Source organism: Trachurus japonicus, chromosome 11, assembly GCF_045865225.1.
Source record: "Trachurus japonicus isolate A0001 chromosome 11, Traja_1.0".
Classification (NCBI taxonomy): Eukaryota; Metazoa; Chordata; class Actinopteri; order Carangiformes; family Carangidae; genus Trachurus; species Trachurus japonicus.
Genome location: NC_140917.1, coordinates 29,401,877 through 29,428,567, shown reverse-complemented (window position 1 = coordinate 29,428,567; position 26,691 = coordinate 29,401,877). Strand labels below are relative to the sequence as shown.

The window sequence follows — 26,691 nt, the reverse complement described above, 5'->3', positions numbered from 1 at the left end:
TCATTTGCGTCTGGTAGATCCACCAAAATATCACAAGTAATTTGACAATGATATATTGATGTTTAAAAATGCTACACACACAACCTTTAAAGCAGTGTGCATAAAGGGCAAGAGGACACGTTGAAGCCTTCAGCTTAGTAAGCACTGCAAAATAAATGTGCTCAACCAGTGATGATCATCATGATGAATTCTTCATGTTGTGAAACAGAATACCCCCCGCCCCACACGCACGCACACACACACACTCATGCTCTCTCCGAACACGCAACTCCCAACACACACATGCACTTGCTAAAGATGCCAAGGTGTAAACTTACCTTTGGCTCTGTTAACAGTAACTATCTGCTGAAAGTTACAAGGTCTGGCTTTCTCCTGAGGGGCAGCTGCTTGCTTCATGCCTGCTTTGGCAGCGCTAGCCCAGGACCTGGCATTAACACCCACACCATCTGCACCTGCAACTGCAATATGCACAGCAAGGGGCTGAGGATTAGTGCTTTACCCATTTCACATGTACACCGTCTTGTCTGGCCTGTGACATGTTAAGTGTAATGCAGGAGGGAGGCTTAATAGACCTGTGTTCTTTGCCATTGCAGAGGAAATTGCAGCAGCCAGGGGATCAACAGAATGTGATTGAATCAACAGGGTTATGTTATCACAGAGTAAATTCTCTTATATCAGCACTGGCTGCAAAGTGCTGGAGGGGTGCCAGCACCATGTATCACATATGCACATTTATTGAGCAGAGCAAGCCTTTAGCTACAAATGTGCACCTGTTATAAAAGAGAAGAGATTTCAAATAGATAATTTGTCATAATATATATATATATTTATATTCTAGATCTTTTCATCCTCACATAGAAATGCATATTCACTGATAGGTAAGACAGCACTGTAAAGTGTGTAGGAGGTACTGTATGTACTGTACAGACCAAGATTAAACTGTACTTGAGTTGTTGTTGACTTTATCCATATCTGTGTCCACTGTTCTGTTCTGCATCAGTGGCCCAGTATGGAAGGCTCACCGTGTAATTCACTTCGCCACTGCACAATAATCCCTTCATTATGGAAACATTTTCCCTCTGAGTCATCCGACTGAGGAAGTACTTCTCTGCAACAGCGATGCAAAGTCACTGTGCTTTAACACCTACACGCAGAGACACAACATTTGCCTATGCGTGTTTGTGTGTGTGCATGTGGGCGGACTCGTCGTAGACTGCGAGTGGCGCATGGCACGGCCCCTCACGACCGGTAAAGGTTGTTTTGATTTGGCTGTTTTTGTTATTCGAACAACTTCAGATCAAGAAGTGGGTCTAAAGTTCAGGAAAGTAAACAAAGTGCTGGTGCGGCCTGCTTCGGTGGCAGAAACAGAGGAGCTTCATTAAATGAGTTTTAAAAATGGCTGAAGGAAAAGGGTAAAACTTTGTGAGCTGGACTGTTGCTAAAGTTTGCACTCAGCAAGTTCTGAGAAGCAGCGTTTCTTCCTAGGACTGGTGCTGCCGCCGCTCGCCGGCCTTTAACTGGCCCAGTGTGATGATCATGTCATTAATATCAATAACACATTTTTTCTGACAGGGATGTGTGCGTAGGTTTGTGCATAATATGTATGAAAATGGCATCAAATAATATCCATACTAACTGATAGACATAGAGGAGTGCAGAGAGCACAGCTAGACAGAGACACATGGCAGATTTATTACCTCTAGGAGGCGGCTGCTTGTTGGCCTTCGTTTCCCTGCAGCTGATGGTGGCAGAGCTGCGTTCACTGACCGAGCCAAATGTTTGAAGGTTCGCCACAGATTTCTGATCACCTGCGCAGATGGGGGAGACCTCACGGGGCATATTTTCCATCCTCCTCTGACGGGAAGCCGTACCGCCGACGTTCGGTGAGTGAGTGAGCCCCCTTTGCCTCTTTGCGTCTTTCGTCTTGGGATTCCCGTCATGCAGCACGCCCAATGCGAAGGGTCTCTTCGGGGGCTGGAGAGCCGGGAAGTCGGCCAGCAGGTCGTAAGCCTCCTGCTGCGGTACGGCTGCCGGTGGTACGTTGGCGTTTGAATTCGTCTGAGGTGCTTTGGCTTTGCCCTGGATGGGAGCCTGCGCAGGGGCAATCGTGCCTTTTGCCAAAGTAGCAGTGGGGATGTCATGTGGGTGGAATGAAAGGGGAATCTCCCACTGGCCATGCATCTTCCATAAGGCTGGAGTCTCCATGGGACGTGGTATAATGCCAGACCTGATGGTAGATAGTGGGGGAAAGTCCTTCTCTTTAGTGTAAGGCAGGGGATCCTGCTCGCTGTCAGACTTGAATTCATCAGACAAGTGTGGAATTTCATTTTCCTCTGACTCGCAGTCACTGTTGTCACTCGCTGAGCCATTATCACTGTTATCAGTGGCACAACTTCGCACCTGAGGTAGAATAACAAGCTCATCATCGCTGGCGCTGCTGTCTGAGCTCCTTTTCATGTCCTCCTCCTCCTCGTCTTCACTTTTACATGCGAGCCTGGAAGGGAGCTGAGGGTCTTCCTCGTCCTGCAGGTGCTTCGCGGCTCTTTCTCTGTCGGCAGAGCAGATGGGATTCGTCGCCAGAGGTCCGGGTTCAGACGCAGCCCTCCGTTTGCCTGTTCTGCTGATGGATGGTGAGGCGCAAATCTTCTTGAGGGAATTTTCCACACTTCTTTGTTTGTCTTCCGCATCTCTCCCCTGACATGACAGTGAATTATTAACAACAGGAAATATTTGCTATCATAAAATAAGCAGGATGGAAAGAGAATGGTGAAAAATGTTTCTATAGTTCTGGTTTGAAAAGCATAAAGTGAGTAAACCAACACAGAACATATTAGTCCTAAGTCATTATGCTCACCAAATGTCTTTTCCTCTCCACTTCTTTCTCTTCATTTGATTTGCTCCTGACTTCCATCACAGGGCTCAGCCTGCATGCAGGCTTGGCAACACGGGGGTGTCTGCGGCCTGAGAGATAACTGTAAGGAAGGTTGAACCTGGTGTGGCATTGCAGCACGTCCTCCTCATACCTCAGACTCCAATCATCAGTCTCTTTCTGCTGCTCCTCAGCTCTGGACAGGGAGAGAGAGAGAGAGAGAGAGACACAAAACATGTGGGAGTGTGGCAGAGTTAACACGTCTTTTCATGTGTATTAGAGCATCTCGCCTGCATCGCGACCTACAAGGTTACCTAGCTCATATCGTCTTGCATTCAATGTGTTTTCAATAAGGAACTGAACTGTCTGATAGTGGTGTCAGATAATTTCACTTCAATGCAGTCAGTCTCTAAAGAGATTTTAGAGAAGTTTCAGGAGCAGGTGACATTTATATTGGAATCTGCTCTGTGGTGAAGTGGAATAAAGAGAAGGCCACTGGTATTATCAACACATATGAAACAGGTTTAATTGGAGGCACAGGAAGATTTTTAAGTTTTATTCGAAGATGCAATAGACCATCACTTGGTGAAATGAACAACTTTTTTAAAAAGGGAATGACTTCATTCTAAACTGACAACAGGCCTGTGCACAATGTCAGTCTGTTGAGTTCACCAGATGATACTGTGGACTCACTGCCAAAACTGACTGGACGTTTAGTTGAAGCCAACATTTTGCTCAAAGAGGCTGAATCATCGGGTCCATGTCTCACAGTCCTGTATGAGTGGAATGCGGCACTCGCCTCAAACCATGACTTTTTAATGAGGCTATTCTTTAGTCACCAGCCTGTCGACTGTCGAGCCGCGATGCGGAACAGACGGTCCGGTGAGACCCTGGACACTTATGATAACGGAGACGTCACGGAAGCTCCGGGTGGCGGGAGAGCAGATGGTGTACATTAACATTATACAGTGGCTCGATATCAGCACAGCAGCACCTGATCCACACTGCAAACTAACTTCAAACATGTCAAACATCCTTCCATCACTTTGTCAGAGACCGATTTAGGGAACATCTAACACTTTAAGATGGGCCCTTGTACTAGACCACCATCCAGCTGTTGTAAAACCCCTTCATTCAGGTTACTACTGTACTAGACAGTGCGTTAATAGATTACTACAAAAGCCTAAACACCAGTCAACTGGATTTTTCACAAACCTAGCACCCAAAACCCTGTCCTCCTCCATAACTGACCTTTAAAGCACTTGTAAATAATGAATAAACATTCATAAATCCATTAGTTGTTTTGCACAAACTCTAGAGAGCATGATGTCCCTAATAAAACCATCCACATTCATAGCATTTCAAGAAGCCTATTAGTTAAAACTACTTTAAAATATAAATGAATACAATTAAAACATGGGAAGCTTTACCATAAACATCATCCTAAGGTCACTAAGCTCTACTTAAAGAAATGAGCTTCTATAATTAGATCTTCTGAGAGGCCTTACCCCCTCTTTGAGTAGGAGAACAAAATGATGAGTAGGAGAGTGTACTTTAAGAGGTATAAAAACCTACAGTGAGCTCACTAACACACTTCCTTCCATAGATCCATTTTGAGACACATTTCATTGACAAATTACAGCGAATTAACCAAGGCGGTGTGATTGATCGTGACAGGCTAATGTGTTTTATTGTGCATAATGGACCTGCCAGTGGTTCCTTCCCCAGACTGTCTGTGTGCCCAACTCAGCCTCACCGGTGATGACTCGGCTCGCTGTCTGGAGGGGCGTCGTCTTCATTCCGCGCAGTGTCCGGTGGACTCCGACCTGTGCCAGACTGCCGGCCGGCCTCCCTCGCTCTGCTCCAGATGTTTCTGCAGACACGATCAAAGTTGTCGTTGGGCGCCAGCGGGTGGATCCAGGTGGAGCGCGGGAAGGGCGGGAGCGCGCTCTCGAACTGTTTTGGAGTGAGTTGCGCCCAGCAAAATTGTTGTACCATTATTATTTCTTTTCTCTATTTGTGGTTCACACGCTTGTCACTCTCGGCTGTGTGGTTTATTTATGAAGCGGTTTCTTCTATTTTGAAATGAAACAGCATCTTTGTCAGGCTGTCATAGCAACCAGTTGAAATTCCAGAATGGTAACTCAGTTGTAGATGAAACCCATAGATATATATACGTTTATATATCTATGGATGAAACCACTGATGCTACCACTGCAAGTATGTGGTTTATTTTCTGTTCATGACAATTAGCTGACAGGAGTTATGTAGCAATGCACTGGGCTTAATAAGTTATAATGTATCTCTAATAACTGAATGAGTGACTGGAAGCTGCTTCAGACTTATTGGACTTTGCTGTCTGCTTCCCTGAGGCTATAAAGAAAGCTTGAATCCTGAAAACAGATGCAACATTATGCCCCGGAACAACCTGATCAGGAGGAGCAGAAGTCTAATTTAATGTTACGGGAAGGGGAAGACTATTTATGATCTCCATCATATATGTCGGGGTTGGAGGCCAACGCGCATTTCATTATCCCCGACTGTTTCCAACGCAGAGCGCATTGCGGAAAACTAATTATACCGGTCATATGCAAAAGTGGAAATGACATTCAAATTTACTGGCGAGGGTTCCAGCCTGTTAAGCATCAATTTCACGTTTAGTGAGCAGGAAGTGGACATCTATGTTAAACTGCCGGGCAATCCGATGATTGGTCTTAATGGATGGAGACAATGACTGCGCTGTGGGGCCCCTAAATCTTACCATAACAAATTAGAACAATGTTGGATTTAATGCTCCATATTATTATTATTATTATTATTATTATTATTATTATTATTAATATCACCACCGTTATTATTATTATTGGAATAAGGACAGTTTATAGTATTAAAAGTCGTTTGTTGGTCTTTGAACAGATCTTGGAGAAAGTTATAGGCTGTATTTCCCTATACACTTTTGAAAATGTGGGCATATAATATGACTGGAGAGAGAGCAGGGGAGAGAGTGGGTGAGAGAAAGGTAGAGTGAGAGAGGGAGAGAGAGAGGGGGAGAGTGAGAGAGGCGCGCAGAGAAGGAGCAGGTCTGCAGTCTGAATCTTGGCGTCGCGCAGACCCGAGAAGACGCTGTGGCCAAGCGCTGCGATCCTGGGAATACATGCACTCTGCATATTTCTCGCTACACGATAAGATCACTGACTACACTCCAACGTTGGTCGAGAACTTCTGAAACGAGGCGATTTTTTTTTTGGTGTGTGTGTGTGTGTCTTGGATCCGGATAACACCTCCGTGGCTCTCTCGTCATCCGTCGCTCGTTCATTTGAATCTCGGTCTAACGACGAGTTAAAACGTGGATTATCGGCACCGCAGATGCTGTTATTAACTGGAGATACATTAAAGAGAAGGGCAGACAAGTGCTGCGGGACAAACTGAAGCAGGGATCTCCTGGTTATTTATTTTTTTTAACCCGTGTCTGGTAATATCAATGACATATGTGGAGCGGACGAGGGATTTTCGTGATTTTTTACGCGTGCGGTAGATCAGTGACCACTCGAATCACGTTTCCCCTTTGGGTCTGCCTTCCCTCCTTTTACCCCCTTTAGGTGTGAAATCTATCTTCTCAGACAGAGACTCTGAACCCCTCGGTCCCCGCATGACATGGTTCAGTCCAGCTGCGAGATCCGAGCCTCCTCCATGCATTGGGATTTTTCTCAGCGCCGACACCGAGTGAATCTCCCTTTTCTGACCATCTGAAAACTATCGTGCCTGCCAGACCAGAGAAAAAGCCTTGCCATGACCGCCGCTTCAAATCGGGACGGAGCAACGGGACTTGCGAGGAGACCGGAATGCGCATGCAGGAAAGGGGACGGAATACGGATTTTTGCTCTAATGAAGGCGGGAGTGCGGGCGCACCGTTGGAGCAGGGTGCTCTTCTTATATATGGGGCTACTGGTCGCCTCAGTAAAGGGTAAGTCCCCGTCTGTGCAGCTGAAGACATGCAAAATGCAGCAGGCTTACCCCCCCACCCCCCATCCCTCGCCCCCCCCCACACACACACACTCCACCGCCCACCCTCCCCGAGCCCCGACTCAATGCAATTCAGCATCAGCAACACACTCACGCACTCATCCTAAAGGCGCATTTAGGATCAGACTCTCTGTGATGTCGCTGTTCCGGCACCCAAAGTTATTAATAGAGGAGAGGTGGCTGGCTGGCTGGGTGGCTATTTTGGTGAGCGCGGATCCAGAGGAATTGCAAATGAGCTTCATGTCTATCCTTGACTCTGTTGATGCTGCGTGTCACTAAAGGGCTGTGTTGGGCACATTTTTTTTGGAGGAACAGGGGCGGATGTTTAAATAACCGCCTTGTGTGACTGTTGCTGCTGCTTCCTCTCAAACGTTAGTGCAGCATGAGGGAGATCAGTTGAGGTGGTCAAACAGGCGGCTGATTATTATGCTGATCAGAGTCCAAAAGGGTGTTGAGTGTGTGTGTGTGTGTGTGTGTGTGTGTGTGGGGGGGGGTCTTTGAGTTTCACCATATAGCCTTTAAGATACTCCACTTTATTTTCCAACCAGCCAGAGAACCTTTGAATAACATTTTGTGCAGCTATAGTTTCTCTCCATCCCTCTCTGCGTGACTGTGTGTGTGTGTAGGCTACATGAGCGTGCGGGCGCGTGCGTGTGCGAGGAGAGGGGGTGGAGGTAGGCCTAATTAACTGACTTTGGGGGTTCTGTCCTTGATTAATTGCAAATGGTAATCTTGCAACCGGAGCTGGGCATTCAACAGATTACCATTAGCCTACCATTCATCCACTTTCCGTCTAGGCAAACTGCTGTGTGTTTCTGAAAGGAGAGGTTTAAGTTACTGATCCATGATTATGATGTTGTTTCTTTCCTTAGTAGTGGTTGTTGTTCATTACAAACATTACAATCAGCTTGTGACGTTATCCAGAGCCCAGGCTTTTTTTTCTTTCCCCCGCAATGTTTTTTTTTTTTTCCTCTGCCATCCCGAGCATGGGTCCTCTGGCAAAGAACACCAGCCGTTTTATCACTGTCTTGGCTCCTCACCACAGAATGGCAACTATTTTTAGCAAAAAGCCAAGAATACAGCCACGACCACAATATGAATTCGACAGTGAGTCATGGCAGTGTGTTCGCCCACTCATACCTTTTGCCTTGGACAACACATAATCCACGAGTGAGTGGAAAATGGGCACATTTTCAGCATCACCAAAGCACAGTGGGCCGTATCATCTCCTACTGTATGAGTGCGCTTTGAGCTTTTCCCACAAACGTCAGCTCTCATGTCTCCCACCACCTAACTCCCACTTTGTCACCCACTTCTGATCAAACTTGTGTCATCAGCCACCCAGATGGTTTTTTGGTGAGATGTGGGTTTTTTTTTTATTATCACACACTCGGCTCGGTCCCCGATGATACTGACAAATCTCTCTTGACTTTCCTGTGGTGTAAATCTCATTGCGGCTGTAATCGTGGGAGGCTGCTTGTTTTATTTGCGTTCAGGGAGCTTTTTTTATTGCGCACTCTCCTGCCGTTTGAGTCTACTTCTGGAGCCAGTAAAGCGGCTCTAACTTATTGCACATATTTACGAAGAGCAGGAAAGGCTCGACTATCTATCTAGTCCCCTGTAACAACAGTTTACTTTAAACGGTGTCGATAAATATGTTTGAATATCACACGCCGGCGTTGAGGTGGTCTGGCGCGTCCCTCGGTGCTGCAGCCACCAGCAGTTGCCCCATCCTCCCATTGAGCGGCACCAGAGCCTCACACTATGCTGGGAGGCGAAGCGCAGAGGGAAGAGGAGACCTGTGGTTCGTGGCGTTTCTCTACCCACAGACTTCATCAAACCAAAGCACGGATGGCCAATTACTGGCCAAGAAAGGCTCATATACGTGCGCATGTTGCCTTATACTGAGGACACGGTTCCTCCCCTGACTGTTTGATATATGCGCATCATTAGAGATATGCGTGTATATGATGCTTCTGTGCTTTTATACTGTCTTCATTTGTCAACCAGTCTCTCCTTAAACCATTGCCAGCCTCCCTTGTAACCTTATTATCGTTCCCCAGGGCCACGCAGACAAAGATAGAGATGTGTGAAAGGTTTCTGAAAGAGAGATCTGAAGAGAGCAGTGCGTTTGTTGTCTCCATGGGATCAAAACCATCTGTCCCAGTGGACCCGTAGCTCAATAAGCGGTAATCAACCTCCATTCATTTAAATGTACAGAGGGGAGAATGCAAAGTCCGAGGAGGGAAAGGGAAAGAAGAGGAAAGGAAAGGAAAGGAAAGGAAAGGAGAGGGGGAGATTGGGGATGACGTGTCCTTTCCTATCTGGTGCGTGTTTCGGCTGGACGGGTTTTAGATCATTCCTCAGCAGCGCATGAGACAGTCGCTCAGCATGTCCATTTACACGCAGGATCACGCTGTCCTTTATAGAAATGCACCGCGTTGTGCTCATGATGCAACTTGCGGTAACGTTGTGAACACTGGAGGGCTTGATGCCGCTTTCCTTTTTATCTTTCTTTCTTCACGACATTTGCTTGTATTCGCGCAGTCATGAGAGAGCAACTGTGTGTGTGTGTGTGTGTGTGTGTGTGTGTGTGTGTGTGTGTGTGTGTGTGTGTGTGTGTGTGTCTCTCTCTCAGCGTGTGTGCGTGTCTAGGGGGTAAGGAGTGCGTGGGCGGGCGTGTGTACGCGTTTCCAGGCAATAACGCAGCAAGAAAATTCAGTTTCACAAAGTTTCACAAATCAAGAAAAAAAAATTCTTTAAAGTCACACTGCAACATTTTCATTTCAAAGACCCTCAGGCGCAGAAAAAGGCTGCGGACCATAATTGATACGTTTTTAATTGGGAACACTTATTTGGGGCCGGTGATTTAGAAATGACTTATCCATTGCCTTCACTGTATGTAAGAATAGAACGAGATTATTTGAGTGAACTCGACATCACTGGATGGTGACATGTTCAGCACCTCGGACAGCGACAGTGCCGTTCAGCTGAAGTCCTCTTCAGCACCACGGACAGCTCCCCCGACCAACAGCCTCAGCACCAGCTGCTCCTCAGCAGAGGCCGAGCTGGGAACCATCTAGTGTTTTCACAGCTCAGAACCTGGAGGTAGACCCAGTTTTGCTGCTTGTGTCATTTGTGTCATGGCTTAGCTTTAGATGCCTGGACTGTTGGTTGGAAAAAACCAAACAAACAAGCAAACTCACTGTCCCAAATTTCACCATCATAGAGGCACTGTGCCACCACCTCAGTTTGTCTTGTCAACACAGTTAACCTCCAAGAAGTCCTATCACCCAAGCATAACCAAACCTCCCTACAAACACGTCCATATGTTCTATGTGCCCCATGTGTGTTTTGATTCAGCCTGTGTGGACACTTCACTTCCTTTTTTTTTTTTTTCCCCCTCAGTTCTCTCCCACCTGTCTGCCTGCTACTCTCCGTCTCAAATCCTCCACTATACCTGCACGCTCTGTTGCTTCCTATCTCCCATCTGCTCTCTACATTCACCGTCGAGCAATAACGGAGGGAATGGGAGCTGAGAAACAGATGACATTATCTATTTACTCAAAACTGAGAAATGTCTGGAATGCAAAGTTGGCGTGTTACTTTTTTTCTACTCATGCGAGGAAGGGGAGAGCTGTGGAGTGGGAGTGGGAAGAGGTGGCACAAGGAAAAGGGGGGAAAAGAAACAGGAAAGCAGGAGCGAAGAATTGACAGAGAGGGGAAATAAGCAGCAGAGAGGATGCGACTGTTTGGAGTAGAGTGGTGATAAGCTTACACCAGCTGAGAGATAATCTGGGCCCTATGTTTCTGTGCCTTTTGAGTGCCGGGTGATTTTCCTCTCTTTAGTAAATGACCTATTTGGAGGGCTCATTTTCTTATCAGGCATCAAGCAGACTCCTATTTCAACATCTAACAGCGTGTAAGTAAGCTTGTGGGTACATGTATGGGTGTGTTTGGATGAGACTGTGAGTTACCACCCCCATTCACTCTAGGATGATTAGACTAAAGTGTTGACAAGCAGGTCATTAGCCTAGCTCAAAAGGGGCCACTGAGAGACGGGATTTGTTTGTGTGTGCAGTGTGTATGTGCCAGTGAGTATGCAGCTTTTTCACACGATTCAAACACTTCGCCCTCGTCAGCAGCAGCCTTATTTCCCCGCCCACCCACTGATGTGTCATACTGCACCCGTCTCTGTCATCCACTTGTTACCTTCTTCCCTCTATATCCTCCCTCCGCGCTCCTCTCTGGTGATTCACACTGTCATCTGTCTCCAGATGGTCAGAGCGCTTGTCACTGTGCTTCGTCACACTGATCACAGCCCCACCAGTGACACACACACACACACACACACACACACACACACACACACATGCACGCTCGGTAATTCATGCACACTGCAGAACCCTAACCCCCCCACCCTTTTTAAAAAGACCCAAAAAAAAAGAAAAAAGATGCTAAATACATGCCTGTAGCCATTCTCCGGGGTGCAGAAATGCTGTGACATTTGCACATGCACATACTTAGAACACAAACTGGATCATTAGACCTCATGCAGTCATTGGTAGACACACGTATGCAGAATTTCTTGATTAAAGTGGCACTCAATGAGATGATGAGGAACATCCAATTCATTTTCAATAAAGTTCAATTGCTTCCTCTGCTATTTCATCTATTAAATACTTAACAACGGTAGGCTATTACAGTTTGATGGTATTGCCATAGTGAAAGAATTTCCTCATTAAATATGACGCATGCACATTCAAGCCGTGGCATTTATATATCTGGGAGCTCTGCTTGTAAAGTCGATAGTTCAAATCAAACACAAACAGGGAGAAATCTTGGTGGAAAACAAATGGGAAATACTTGTTTTTATCAGAAATGACTCTCAGCGTGTCCCTGAGCCTGGTTTTAAATTAATAAATGTATATTTTGGCTGCATTACTTATCCAGGGAATACGAATCCAACTTCACATTCACAATGTAATTTTGCGAGCTGTTCTGTTAATCTGCAGCGATCTGCTATTCTATTCAGTATTTTCAGCTTCGTTAAAAAGGCGCTGGATAGTGGATGGAAGGTTATGGCAAAGTGCCTACTCAAGGACATGTTGAATGATTCTCCAGGCAAAAGTGGTTTTCTTTCGAATTTTTCTGCCCATATGTTCAGGTCCCTGCTTGATTGTGCTGGTCAGCTGCCAGATGTGCAAACGGTTTGTGCAACAGCTGCGAGGCAAGATACGTCAGGAAAAGAACACACGTGCTATGTCAATTTTCCCTGGATAACTAAAGGTAATGAATGATAAAATAAATATACCGGTAAAATAGAAATCCAGAGCCTATATCTCCCTGAGCCAGGTATGGGAGTAAAGCCATAACATTGGAGTCTCAATCTTGATTCAAATTCTGCTCTTCCTGGTATTGTCAGGCATGGGAGAATTTTCTCCAGCTACTGTAAATCCCCACAAACTGAGAGACACATGTCCTGTCTGTCTTGTACAGACACAAGGCTCAGGCAGGGGTTTCTTTAGCTTCCTGATTTACACTGTTCTTATCAGATATCAGTGATCCCAGAGATTGAAGATTAGGTCCTGAGCAGGAGGTATCTTGTCCTTGTCCTTGTCTTTTTTTCTCTCTTTTTTCCCCTTTCCTGCATCACATCGCTCTCTGTTTAACATATAGGCAATCTGTCAGTGCTCTTATTCTGGGAAAAGAGGCAGAGTCATCATGAGGGGAATGGGGGAGGGGGGATGGCTTGTATTCCAACACAGTTTTGCAGCGCAACCACATTTGTTTTTATCAATTCAGATCTTTAATGACTGAAGTTTAAATTACTGAATGAGTGTTGCACTAGTAGCCAATGTTAATGAAAACCATTGAACAAAATTAAGTTTAAATAAGGATTCAAACTTATAAGGTATAGCCGGAGACTTTGATCAGTCATGTCTGGCCATTTTCCTTTCTTTGCGGTGTAAAAAAAAGCGAACGCTACAGGCTAGCAAGCTTTTGTCTGTCTGTGTAAATGAGTGCTTGCTTAGAGTTAATCAGCCTTAAAGTGTCCAGTGTCCAAAAGCAGTTTAACCCATGTTACAAGAGTTGTCTGCTGGCTCATGTAACCTGTGTTGGTGCCATGGAGGATATAAATTCCTAATGAGCGGAAATGAGTGGAAAATGTCTCCTGACGTCTTTGATGCTGAAGTGGACGAAATCAACTGTCAAGCAAGACAGGAAATGTTGTGTTGTGGAAAAGACCAGTGAGAAGATGGAAAATCAAGATATCCACAAGTTTCCGAACTTCATCTATGGTCAAAACCGGGAGCCGGTTTTGCATTTCCGGTGGAATTGTACGTTTAAATTTCAGTCGTTGTCATAGTTGCGGTAACGCATGGATCTATTAACGCTGGCTTTTAACACAGATGTCAATTTGTGTGATATCCATTGTTAAAAGCTGGTGTGATGATCCATGCATTTTACAGATTTTAATTGAAAAAAAAAAAATCCATGCATGTACCGCGACTACCGAAACCATGGAAACGTAAACATAAAATTCCACCGAAAGAGCAAAACCGGCTTACGTTTTTGACGTTCGGAAAAAGGTGGATAGTTAAAAAAAAAAAAGAGAGAAAGGAAAAAAATATCAAAATCAATAATTTAACATAATAGAAACTTTACCATGTTGACTTTATTTAGGACTTATATTGTAATGTCAATATAATATAATTAGAGGTAGACACACACTATTCAATTTAGCATAAATTGCAATCATATTAGAGAGATGCATGCAGCCCATTAATCATGACGGTGGTCTGCAGCTGACGCTGGGAGAGGGGCAGCTCTGATCTGAGTTGAAAGGTTAAAGTGTGTTACAGTTAGTTGAAGTGAGGCTGATTGATCGTCTGCTGCTCATCCATCTCTCACTGATAGATACAATAGTCCTGCTGGGATGGTCGTGACCTGACCTTTGGATCGGTGCTTCCTCTTGGGTTTAATATACACCGCCCGAGAGAGAGGATCAGATGCTCATGATTACCCGCCTCACTAACACACACACACATAGATCAACTTGCTTGTCCATGGTGATCGTCTCATGTATTAGACACATCCATAACTGCATTACCGCACTTCCTGTTGCTGCTATTGATTGGTCAGAGTCTGGACAGTGTGGTTGCAAGTGTAAATATGTGGCCGGATGTCGCTAAGACTGGCCGTCCTGCTTAGGCTGAGTCTAATGTATCTCAAAGAGTCTGGCTGTCACATGTGAGGAGAATGAAAATTAGGTGATAATTGACTTTCACTGTTTCGCACATTAGTGTCACATATAATTGTGCTTTTTTCCCATAAGTGGCGGGGAGACTGGAAGAGAAAAAAAAAACTGAGATTTTATGAGGCATGTACTGTAATGTTCATGAGTGCGCGCGTGTGTGTGCATGTTTGGATGAGCTGTATGTGCATGGCTGTGAGGAGGCGTGTGTTTGTGTGAGATTAAGTGTTAAGGCAGACCCGAGCAATAATAAATAATTGAGGAAAAGGATTTGTCTTCATACATGTTCTCCCGTTTCCCCTGTTGTCATGGGAACAACATACAGCTTCCGTGACAGTGACAGTCACAGTGAAAGATGCTCTTTGAACCACACTTCTGTCCTCTCTCTTTTTTTTCCCTCTGCTTCATCTTTCACTCATCAATACAAATGCTTGCACGGCCAAAAACATAAAAAAAACAAAGAAAAATAGGAAGCACATACAACACACACACATGTCTCCAGGCGTCCTGCCTGCCTCACTGTGTTATGTGTGTGTGTAGGAGGCCCATTTTCATCAGCACTGAATAAAACTCCCCTGCAAAGACAGGGGTCTTTCTGAAACGGAGGAACATCAACCGTAACATGCCTTTGACTCTGAATGGGCTATTTTCTATTGATCAGTTTGAAGGCTTGCTGCGTGGGCTGCTGTGGAGCTGCTGTTGTTCACAGCACCACCAACTTTACTCTAGGGCTATTTGAATTATATTGATAAGAGGGAATCGAGAAGAATAACACAATGAGGAATACACAAAACAATATTATCTGTAAAATGTTTGTGTACTTTTAGGGATGGAGATTTGGTGCCAACGTGTGGGTGGCTTCTTTTTTTCTTTTTCTTGGGTGGGTGGCTATGGTTGCAGGTCCTTTTGGCTGGCATGATAACTCCACTGGTTAAATATGACCCAGCTGGAGGAAACTGCCTGCCCCCCAACCCTCCCCCCATCTCCCTTCTCTCCCTCTCTGTCTGAGAGAACACAAGCTCCATTGTGCTCCAGTGTGCATGCACTCATGCAAGTGTGCATTTCTGCATACGTGTCTCAGCGTACAGCCACTTTCTTGGTTGCTTTTAATCAGTTTGGTACAACTTTGCACATGGGTGTTGCTTCTGTTCTCACCCCACACATTCTACCCTCCAGCTGTGTTGCCGTCACAATGTGTTTTTGTGTTCTTTGCAAATGTGTGTGTGTGTATTAACTGTGTGTTGCCATAGGCGTCAACAGATCCTTGAAAGAAATGCCAGAGCTTGAGACGAGAATGTCACAAATGGGACGACGGCACATCGAGAGCAGTGGCGTTGTCGGCGTGTAGGCGTCTGTTCCCTAATTTACAGTTGGGAGTTTAAGCTGGCAAACGCGTATGCATCTTAACTTGAGCATCCTCTCTGCATGTGTTTACACAGATGAATATTTTACTTCACACTTTCATGCAGCAGGAAGCCATTCCAAGCTCCCAATGTGGACCATTATAGCAAGGCAAGCTCCATCTCTCTGCCCTTTTAAGGAAACAACATTTACCATTCAGCTCAGTGGAAACAACCTGTGAGGGAGGGGTGGGGGAGCTAAGTGGGAGCAAACCTATTGCTAGTGCCTTCCACTGCATTTGGCTTGTCTGTAATGGCAGACGGTGTCGTCCTGGCCCGGACGTTAGCCTAATGTATTGAGGCGAGCAGGATCGCTGAGCTCACCCATTTCCATTTTAATGGCGGCCATCTAGAGGTTAATTTGGATATGATGCGGTCAAGGCGCACATACGCGCTGACACGTCAAGAGACAAATAGTGGTACTGAGAGGATCTATGGGGCGGAAGGGTTTATCTTCCCGCCAGGGAGGCAGTTACTGACACACACACACACACACTCTCACAGATCCATACACACACATATATACATTTGGTTGTTTGAAGTTTACTCATGAGGTAGGTTATATGTGATTGTTGATAGCTTTGTTTCTCAATAAATCCTAAGGGGACTCACTTATTTGGTTGGAAATTATTCTGTGTTTGTTCCAACGGGATGTTCATTTCCTATGGATACAGCCCCTGATGGACCACATGTAGGAAGGCTTTATGGTTCCTCCTGAGAATATCCTTATTCTGAGCTGCACTGTGTTTTTCAGCTATGCAAAGGAAGGGGTTTAATATGCAATAGGTGTTTTAAGATCCTGTCTCGTTTTAATGGTTGAGTGCATTAATCTCGTGACTGGCGTTTCCTTAGATATATTCAATTCAATTCAATTCAATTCAATTCAATTTTATCTATGCTGCGCTTAATCACAACATACATTATCTCAAATCCCTTGGCTTAAGAGTAAGATCAGGCCATGATGAGCGTGCACTTGGTGTCTCCGTGTGAGCAGTTGAAGAGAGAGGTGAATGCATTCATGTATTCAAGCTCTGAAATAGGTAATTATACAGATAATAATTATAGAGACACTCAAATGTGTAATTTTGTTATTAGATATACTGCACATGTTATGGTGACCATGATATGCAGTTGCCTTGACTTTTTTATGTAAATGTTTCTTTGGTGTTTTAAAGCTGCATATCAAAATGCACACCATTCCCCTTTTTTCCTTCGCTTCAGTTGTATTCATCATACACAGCATAAGACAGAAGGCATTTGTATTACTGACTGTAAGAACAAGATGGTCCAAAGGCAAACTTGAATTGTAGATGAGGAGATGAGACGGAGGCAGGGAGGAATAAAGAAACAGACAAGTCCAGAGAGGAGATTTGAGGTTCCGTATTGCTACTTTTGTTTGCGTCTTTACGGCATTATGCGAGTGTGATGTTGGGATTATGTTCACAGAGATGAAATTTCCTCCCTTTGAGAGTCACTGGAGCCGGTGTAATTGTATCTCAGCAGAGGAGTTACATGCAGATATGTGACACTAAACTCACCCTGGGTATAGGGATTACACTCATACATGTGCAGACAACTGATACCTCAATACACAGACATGTGTGCGCACACACGCTTCACTTCACACTCACACAAACAAAACACGCACACAGACACACACACACACACACGGCTGAAGCATTCCTCCAAATAGACCTCTGTGTTTAGCTAACGGTGCAGATTAAGCTCAGTCTCACTATGAATGTGACACCGGCTGTCTGTGACCTCAGTACAGGAGGGCAACGAGATGCAGGAAATAGGTTAAAAAAAATCTTTCCCCCCTATACCACCTTCCTATTCTTTCCAACTCATTTACTCCCATTGGCTGTTGCTCTTCCTCTAGTTGACCTTCTGACATGCTCTCTTTAGCTCACTTTCATTCCCCCACCTCTCGCTCCCTTTTTCCGCTGCTATTTTTTATTTCCCCCTCAGTTTGTCCCTGGCTTCACCTTTGCGTCCATTATACCTCACATCACGTCTCCGAAGTCTATTTTTCTCATACGTCCGTGCAGTCAGTCAGTCAGTCAGTCAGACAGTCAGTGAGCCACCGCTTCTCCCCTTGTTCTCCTTTGGTCCCTCCCTGTCTCCTTCCTCCACTCTGAGGGTTTGCTGTCCTGCCGGAGTACAGCACAGTGACCATCCATTCATCAAAGTGTCACAGCGCACTGCAGCAACTCCGTAGGCTCGCTACTAAACAACTGCCCTGGCAGAGCAAATAATAACACCTGCACAAAAAGATACACGCACAAAATACACACACGTACACAGGCTCAGATAGAACCTGGAGTGCTGCCCCAGCAAGGTCACACTTCTCCCTGTACACCCATTTGGCGGCGTGCAGACCGGAGTTGGTTAGTGCCAAGCAGATGCTGCCAGTGGGCTAAGCAGTGGACAACATATCTGTTGAACATCCACAGAAATCAAGCGTAGTTACACATTCCAGGACAAGCCAATGCAAATAATTCCCATAGGCGTGCTGGGAGGGATGACATACACCAACCACTAGGAGTTTGCAATCTTCCTAATTGCTGAAACAGCACATTTTCTACTATTCCACATTCGTAATGGTTCACCTGAACTTACACAACTTGAGAAAATATGACCTTCTATCTCGCCGGCGGAGGTCTATCTGGACTAAAACAGCACGGCCAGCAGTCTGTTTATGGGGTCTTAGTGGGGTCAACTGCAGGATGGGCTCTTCCCTGCAGATTTACACTGAGGGGCTTCAGAGTAGGTCACCAGCTCCCAGCAGCTAATTTCATAATGCACCCTGGGCGAGGCTTAAATAATTCAACCAAGCTCCGAGTGCAGGATCTACTTCATCAAAGGCTCTGGGTTTTCACAGAACAGAGAGTAGATTTACAGCACCTTGGTTAACCTCAACTGCACTTGTATCTCAAGTGTTTTGTGAGTAGCTGTGCTACCTTGATCTTTTATCCCAGATTGTGTTGCGTCATTATCGATCTAAGACGCGTCCATTTGGCACATAGTGCTCACACTTCAAAATAGCTTTTGGCTGAACCCTAGTAGACACAGAAGATCCTCCATCATGAATTCTCATTATTTTTTATTTTATTTTATTCTTTTGGCTTTCCTTAATTGTACCCATAAAACATGGAGGCTGCTGTCCCGCTTGGCTAATCACCTGTCATATATCAATATATACGGCATGTTCCATCTCTTGGGAACATAAACACTCTGATGGTATGAAACACTTTTATTTAGTCTATTCAATAGGTACTCCCCGGGTGACCTTTTTAGCTCTCGGCCTTTTAGTCGCTTACATCAAGCAAGGCCATTACAGTCGAAACACAGTGATTTCAGACATGAAAGGCTTTTTTTTCCCTTTTGAGCCTCATGAGCCACAGAAACAGTCTTTTCCTTTCGTAGAGCGTGAAACTGATAACAGCAACACAAACAAACACTGTACCTTAACATCCCTGGATTTTTTTTTTTTTTCAATTCAGCCTATAGCCTTCATAGCCAAACTTATTGCCTATGTACAACAGGTTCACACTCTACCCCGACCCCTATCAGGCTCTGCCATCAGGCCATTGATTGGCATTTGTCTGATAGAGGCCTCGTAATGAAGGAGATGATGAGGAGATTATTGACCAGGCTGTGTATATGAAAATCAGGTAGGAGAGGTGGATGTGGAGGTTTTACCTGGATATTAGTATTGACCTGATGGTAATGGCGAGGGTGGATGCTCACTCTCTGGGCTTATTTAAAGGCTTTAATGAAAGATCTGATGGCGATAGCGCTTGCTTTGATCTTTTTTTGTTCTTTTCCCTCATGTTGCTGGTTAAAGATGAGGATGGAGAATAGTCACTGTGATGTGCAGTTATTTTCAGCACTCCATACGGTATATAGGTCATATTTGCTTACTGTTAATCTAATTTTTACACTACTTCTACTTCATCCTATCCCACGGCTTCGCTTAAGAATCCACTGTAACACTTGCAGATGTCGGCAGCAAACAAAGAGCCCAACTCTGACTCAAAATTACAGACCTAGCATGAGAGTATTCAAGTGGCCAGGGTTCAAGTGCACACACATTAGCATCTTTTGGAAAAGGTCAAGCACGTATGAAGCACTGGAAAGTGACGGGTGAGAGGCCCCTGCCTGGTTTTTGATGAGACAGGCCCCGGGGAGTCAACAGTGGCATGATGGATACACTGTGACTGGAGATGCTATTATCCTCCTGCTGCTGCTGCTGCTGCTGCTGATACCATCCAGACTGTCTGGATCTTTACCTCCTGACACTATCTCCTCCTTTTTTACCCCTCTGCTCCCCCCAAAAGTGTATTGTGAGACGAATTTGCTGCGCTACCTTGAACAAAAAGCTAATATTGGTTTGTCTGTGTGTGCGTGTGTGTGTGTGTGTTTGTGGGAAGAACAGCCACTGCTTTTCAGGCAGCATTTCAGGATTCATAAACACCATGATGTGGCACATAGCCCCTGAAATCTTAAACACCAGACTTGATTATTGCTGTGAAAACAAATCCAGCTCATCTGGCTAACTAGGGATTATCCATGTCCATGTTTTTTTTTGTTCCTCTCTTAAAAACTGTTTTTATTTCTTTCAGCTGTGAATAACACAGAGAGGAATGAAAATTAGTTGTAATTTTTTTCCCCTGTTGTCTTCACTTCATGCTTGGTGCCTTGTTACCTGTAAATCCCTGCTGGCTTTTTAGACATGAAGCATGTTCCAGAGTGGAAAATTTGGATGGATTTTGGGCTTTGGGATTGCTCTAACCATCAAAGAGTGCACACAAAGTAGCACAGAATCTGTATGTTTTACAAGGATTCAATAATTCAACGACACTCACATTCCCCCCGGAGGGATTTAACAAAGCAGCCCTCACTTTTACATGTTTCAAAGCTGCAATGTGTTTACACAAGATTCTTGTTTTTTAATGCATTGTTTTAATGCCCTCAAGCAGTTTAGCTCATTTCCATGCATTGATTTATCACATGCATTTACACACTCATAAGTAAGGATATAAAAGAACAAAACCACATTCATATCTACTGTTGCATTGTTTGTGTTGCTGAATCATGTGGGTTATGCAGATAACAGATGTCCTCCTAATTACATTTTAATCAGGCTGTATTATGATTCAGGTTTTGTGGCTCAAGCAAAGTGAAAATCCAGATCATTTGTATAAATAGCACATGTGACGTTCTAATTAAGTCTCTCTCTGAGGATATTTACTCACGCAGGTTCCTTTTGTGTGACCATAATCTGACTTGTTAGGTTTTTTTTTCTTCTTCAAAAGATGAAGCATGTGTCACATTCCTGCTGTCTGAGTTCATACACTGTAGCATGTAAGGCTTTCTAGTGAGCGATTGTGCAGCAAATCCACATTTCATGTGCTTGTCACCTGTGAATGACAGAAATTCACATCAATCCTTTTTGATTGGAGGTGATGACCATCATCGCTCGAGATCAAACAAGTGTGTTATTAACTAGCCATGATGCTATGCAAAAATATATTCATTTGTGCATCAAAACTGACAGCACAGAGCTCAGAAAGATAAGCACAACCACACACCAGTCCACATCAGTGATTGGTTATAACTAAATCCTTAACATTGATTAAAACTCCCGGCTGTGCAACGATCAGTTACTTAGCTCTCCGATTGAAAACACGCCCTCAGAGCTCACCTGCTACACATCCACCCGACACTCTGCGGTGATAGATGGCAACGTGCAATTAGAATTTAAGATTGAAGGCGGTATGAGAGGCTGCTAAGAAACATGCAAGATGAGTACAATTAATGTAGTGCTCCCTTGTGTGTCTGTGTGTGTGTATATGTGCGTGAGTGTCCTCTTCTAGCCTTCTGCCCCCTCATCTTCTCTCCTCCAGCTATGTCATGTATTAACGTGGGAACCTATTACTAATGTGGTGAGAGGGCCGCTGAGTGAACAAGTGTGTGATGATGGAGGTGGGGAAAGATGGGAGAGGGTGAGCCATTTAGCACTGCTGTATTAATGGCTTATGCCGCGCGCTGCAGGTGATAATGGATGTTGCGACACTTGGTGCAAACTGTTTGACTGTGGGTGTGCATTTGGATGTGTGGGTATTTGTAGGAGTTCTGTTTGGTGGGGGTGGGAGTGGGTAGAGGTGGGGCTTTTATTTAGTTTTAAACTCTTTCCACATTGTGCCAGGCTTTCTAACATGCCTTACATCTCTCTAATGACTGCCTGTTTCTTTTTTCTCCACAGCTCAGAACTGCAGTTACACACTACACAGTCCCAATGGGACGATAGAGAGCCCCGGCTACCCTTACGGTTATCCTAACTATGCCAACTGCACATGGGTGATTGTGGCGGCGGAGCACAACCGGATACAGCTGGTGTTTCAAGGCTTCGCCCTAGAGGAGGACTTTGACATCTTGTCTGTATATGATGGGCCTCCCAGCCCTGGGAACCTGCGCACACGGTAAAGTTGGCCCTAAATGTTTTATGTCTATATGTGTTCAGTTTTATGATGTCCAGGGTTTTATTTGATATGAATGCTGACAAACTGTAGGCTACGTTATGAAACCCTTTGGAAACAGATTTATGTAGCAACAATTTGACATTTGAAGTGAACTGGACCCAAAGGACTTATTTGTACATTTTTGCTATTGCCACATAGCCAGTGTTAGCATTAACAGCTGTTTACTTACCATGCTTGCCAAGAGCCGCATCCATTGTTGTGTGTGCGCAAACAATAGGTCATAATACAGTCTCTGGGCAGTACAGCTTCTTCAGGACAGATTGTGTGCTAGAGTGACTCTGTCACAAAGTGACTAGACAGATTGATTAAGCTGGAGCTAGTTGGTTAGCATGATACATGAGTACAAGGAAAGAAGTGATAGAAACTGAAGAAAAAGTGGTTACTTTCCAAAAGAAAACAAATGAAGTTTGAGGATGAGCTTGCAATGTTGCTCATAGACTAATATAACAGCTGTTCATGCTAACGCTACCTATTTTAAAGGAGGCAGTATTTTACAATTAAAAGGTCAGATTTAGCAGCATTTTAGTATAAATTCTGGTTTATCACAACATTTGTCATATTTTCATAGTGATGGAAATTATTGCTATTGATAGGCCTACCAGTTAACACTGTACTCAAGAAGTTAACACCCTAATTGACTTTGTGTGGACATGAAAGTCAATACACTGATTCAATCATTTATTCATAATGTTTTGTTGTACTGACAGTCCACGTAGTGGTAGTCTCTCCAGAGGGGAACGGTGGGGGATAAAGGGCTGACCTCTGGAGATGATACCAAAAACAAAGAGTCAGATGCATAAGCAGCAGCAAACAAGGTTTAACCAAAAACCACATGTTCGCTAAACTGATTTAGAGGAGAAGATCACGATAGACAGCGAAAATAATCAAATTGTCCATACTGTAATGAGCATCACCCACGGTTTACAGTCCAACTTACTGCTACAGCTGTGGCCTACAGTTGCTGCGTGTGTGTGTGTGGAGTTTTCCTGTGCAATGCAGAACAAATAGTGACATTTTGGTTTTTAAGATAAAACTAATCTAACTAACTAATGGCTCTGCTGTTGGTCAAAGCACTGATCTCTTGCGTCGTTAGACTGTATTGTGGTGATGTCATCATTTCCCCATACCTCAGCAATCATTGTAGTTGGTATAAAGCTATTGTGGGTAATAACAAAGATGGCCAAAACCATGGAATTAAACCCCAAGTTGTAGAGTATTAAACTGTAAGTGCCCTATATAGAGTCATTTGGACTTAGAGGTATTGATGAAGCTAGTGGCCTGGAAACTGGAGAAGAGGCAAAACTATAATCAAGACTATAATCACTGATGCATTAAGAGGCAGTTCAGGAAGATCCTTTGGTGAGTAATACAAGACTTAACTCTGTGGACGCTGTGGAAGCATCTGGGGTTATTCGATGGGATTCTGGGCACATTTTATACTTTGGAGCTTCCAGCAAAATGAAATCAAGTCCACTTGGGTGTGAAGAGTCAAACAAACAATTTCTGAATCAGCAGTCCCATCCTCCTGTACAACCGTCAATTTAACTGCCTCGGAAAGTGCTGCCTTGTGCTAACATCGCAAGCTGAAATATTGGCTCTCCTGTTTGCAGAGTTTCATCCTCACTATAGGTTTACACTTTGTCAAGCATTCAGGATTTTAGAAATAAATATTGTTAGTCTTCTTGATTACCATCTAAGCAGCCAGACTTCTCTTTGTATGAGCTGCAATTAAAAGATACAGTTGGAGAGCTTTTACTCACTGATGCGTTGATGCATTTTGTATTATTGCTCACAGTCCAGCATATCAGACAGCTCCTCTCACGCACCACAACATAGTTACTGACAATTCCTGCATCTGATCAACTGAACATGCACCACATCTGTTTTTAATTCCTTTCACATTGTACTATAAGCTCAGCCTTGCAATAGATTGAAGCATATATTATTCAAGGCCTCTAGAGACAGATGAGAGAAATATTCTTAAGGTCTTTTGTTATTGACACTGTTTCGAGTCTTTGTCGGCCTCTTTTTGTCCCCATCAATATCCCCCTCTCTCACCTCCTCTCTGCCACCCCCTCCCCTCCCTGAGTCTCTCATTCTGTGCCAGTGGTGCCTCCATTGCATCTCGTTGCAGAAAGCGAATGAAAGAGAGAAGAAAATCCATTATGGATTGGTGTTGTGCTGTTCTCCTCAGCCTTTCTCCTGTTTGGACCTCTGGGCTCTGTTGTATATTGATTCTCCAGTGGGACATAGGGAAAGTGTTCCACTCTCACTGTCTAAGCGCTTTGAAAATAAGTGAGAGGAAAGAAAATGAATTTGAAAAAAAAAAAAGACGGAAAAGGGGTTAGGGGGGCGGGGGCGTTGGAAAAAGAGAGAAAAACACAGAAAAAATTAGAGAGATGGAGAAGCGGAAGCGGTGTAGTAGATCCTGCAGAGAACAGAGACCTCTTTTAGATTCGGCCTCTGTTGTCTTTGACCAGACTTTCCCCTGTTTCAAAGGAGGCGTTTTGTAAAGACTTGGAAGAGGCAAGCATCAGCTCTTACAGTCAACATCAGTCTGTCAGAACATGCATGTATATTTGCAGTCACAAACACCCCTACTTACATCACACACACTGGCACATTTCCATACACACACAAAGATGCACATCTGATAATTTAGCCCTCCCTTTGCTCTCATCTCTCGCAAAAGTCATGTCAAAAGTCATTTTCTTTCCATCTTTCTTGCTCCTCTTCCTCCAATTTCTTTCTCACTCTTCTCATTTCCTCCTCACCTATTTCTTTTTTTTTTTAAAGAATATCTTATCTGTTCTGCCTGTTCTCCATTTTGTGCCCTGCACACTGTGTCTGCCGAATTTGATCAGCTTTTCATGTATACCACACTATAGGTTATAGAGCTTGGAATACTTTCTTTAATCTCAAATAGTCATCAAAAATGACTGTTTTGCTTCACTTCATATTCAAATGATTACTGTACCTTTGATTTCTTTTTTTCAAAGCAGTCACTTTTCGTTATATTTGTTTATCTATTATTATTCATTGCTGTCACAGCAAACCTGATAAAATCAGAAGACTGCCATCTTGAAAATAAATCCATCTATATGTGTTGTTTGTGTTCCTAATTATACAGTATGTGCACATTGGCGCGTGTGCTCCTGCAGCAGTTTCGTTATGAGTCACAGTCAATCCTTAGGAAATGCATGTTACTGTATGTCAGTGTGTTGCTGCAGCACTTCATTACACCCTGATCCCAGCTGTCACCTGGGAAGCAGAGAGGGAAAATTCAATATGAGTTTCAATTGTTTGAAATGTAAAAACTGAAAAAAAATCATATACTATGTCCTAGGGCACAAGCTGCTGTCATATTTGATTGCTGTTAATTAAGCAGAGCATTGATTTTCGGAGATGATCTAGTGATGAAGTGAGTAAGTGCATCTTGTGCCCTCAGTGTTGTGGAAGCTATCATTTCCTTCACACAAGGACAGGCTGTACTACAGGAAAACGAACCTCAGGGTAAAGTCAGTTTCGCTGACTTAAGTGGAGTTCAAGCGTTTATGTAAGAAATAGCTTGTATCCACCAATTTGCAGTATTGTATAGTAGTATGACCTCATTGCAACAGCTTCAACATGTTTTTTTTTTCTTAAATCAATCTGAGAAATTGTTTCTAATGGCCATACTTTGACAGCCACCTGACACCTCAGTCAGGATATACAGTAGAATTGAACCAAATAAACTTATCTGGATCCATCAGAGGAAGACGTGCAGCAAATTGTAGAGGATAACACCATTTGGTTTTGCATGTTTGAGCCAATTATTTCCCTCCATAAAGCACAGGTACATGAAGGGATGATTTAACATTTTGGAAAGCTCTTGTGCATGCATTATTAAGTATTGCTCTATTAAAAAAATTACATATCTACCCTGTACCTCCTTGCAGCATCCATGGCTGAAGTGTTCATTAAGCTGAGATGGATGCCGAGCTCCGGTGGCTCAACCTATACAGTGTGTGTACCATGTACTGTAGGCTTAGAAGGCTACCTGTTGCAGTGGCCATGAGTTTCAATCATGGCCCTAACCTCTAATCCTGACTTTCTGTCTCTCTACACTGTCCTATCCAGAAGGCATGCCCACAAAATATGACTGCAGTATGTAGCCAGCCTGGCAATATCACCGTGACTTCAAATATCTATATATTTTAATGTCTCTGGAACTAAATTATTTCAACTTTATGGGCAACAGTGTTTTTTTTTAAACTTCTTGTGCTTCACATTTGATGCTAAGCTAGGCTAAAGAGACGTTTGGCTCCAGCTCAGTACTTGCATACCTTCAAAACATAATGACCATATTGATCTTCTCATTTAAAGGAGCTCTTTTAACCTTTTTGTTATTGCCATACAGGCAGTGTTAGCATTACAGTAGAAGCTGTTTAATAACTAGTCTAGAGGAAGCATTACTGTATGAGTTCAGTATCAATTATTCCTTTACTTGTCAACAATTGGTTCCAGCAGCAGAAAGCAACACCTGCGTTGTCTTTTAATCTACCCAAGTTAGCATGCTAACCAGCTAGTCCTGTCTCCTCACTTTCCGATAGT

At 44.0% G+C, this 26,691-nt stretch overlaps 2 protein-coding genes across 3 annotated transcripts in view; one reads left to right on the top strand and one right to left on the bottom strand.

Annotated features, from left to right (window-relative positions):
* The window catches only part of c19h1orf94 (chromosome 19 C1orf94 homolog), a 29,717-nt gene extending 24,752 nt beyond the window's left edge, over nucleotides 1-4,965 (bottom strand). The window contains exons 1-4 of the mRNA XM_085790420.1: nucleotides 4,626-4,965; nucleotides 2,855-3,065; nucleotides 1,698-2,694; nucleotides 318-458 (exon numbers count right to left, since the gene is read on the bottom strand). Coding sequence (XP_085646546.1) covers nucleotides 318-458; nucleotides 1,698-2,694; nucleotides 2,855-3,065; nucleotides 4,626-4,867 — 1,591 coding nt within the window. The 5' untranslated portion in view covers nucleotides 4,868-4,965. The remainder of the gene's footprint in view (nucleotides 1-317; nucleotides 459-1,697; nucleotides 2,695-2,854; nucleotides 3,066-4,625) is intronic.
* Nucleotides 4,966-5,923: 958 nt separating this feature from the next.
* The window catches only part of csmd2 (CUB and Sushi multiple domains 2), a 241,768-nt gene continuing 221,000 nt past the window's right edge, over nucleotides 5,924-26,691 (top strand). The window contains exons 1-2 of one of the 2 annotated variants that reach the window (XM_085792239.1): nucleotides 5,924-6,833; nucleotides 21,822-22,038. In XM_085792239.1, the coding sequence (XP_085648365.1) occupies nucleotides 6,659-6,833; nucleotides 21,822-22,038 (392 nt within the window). In that variant the 5' untranslated portion in view covers nucleotides 5,924-6,658. The remainder of the gene's footprint in view (nucleotides 6,834-21,821; nucleotides 22,039-26,691) is intronic. The other variant, XM_085792238.1, reaches the window with a different exon arrangement.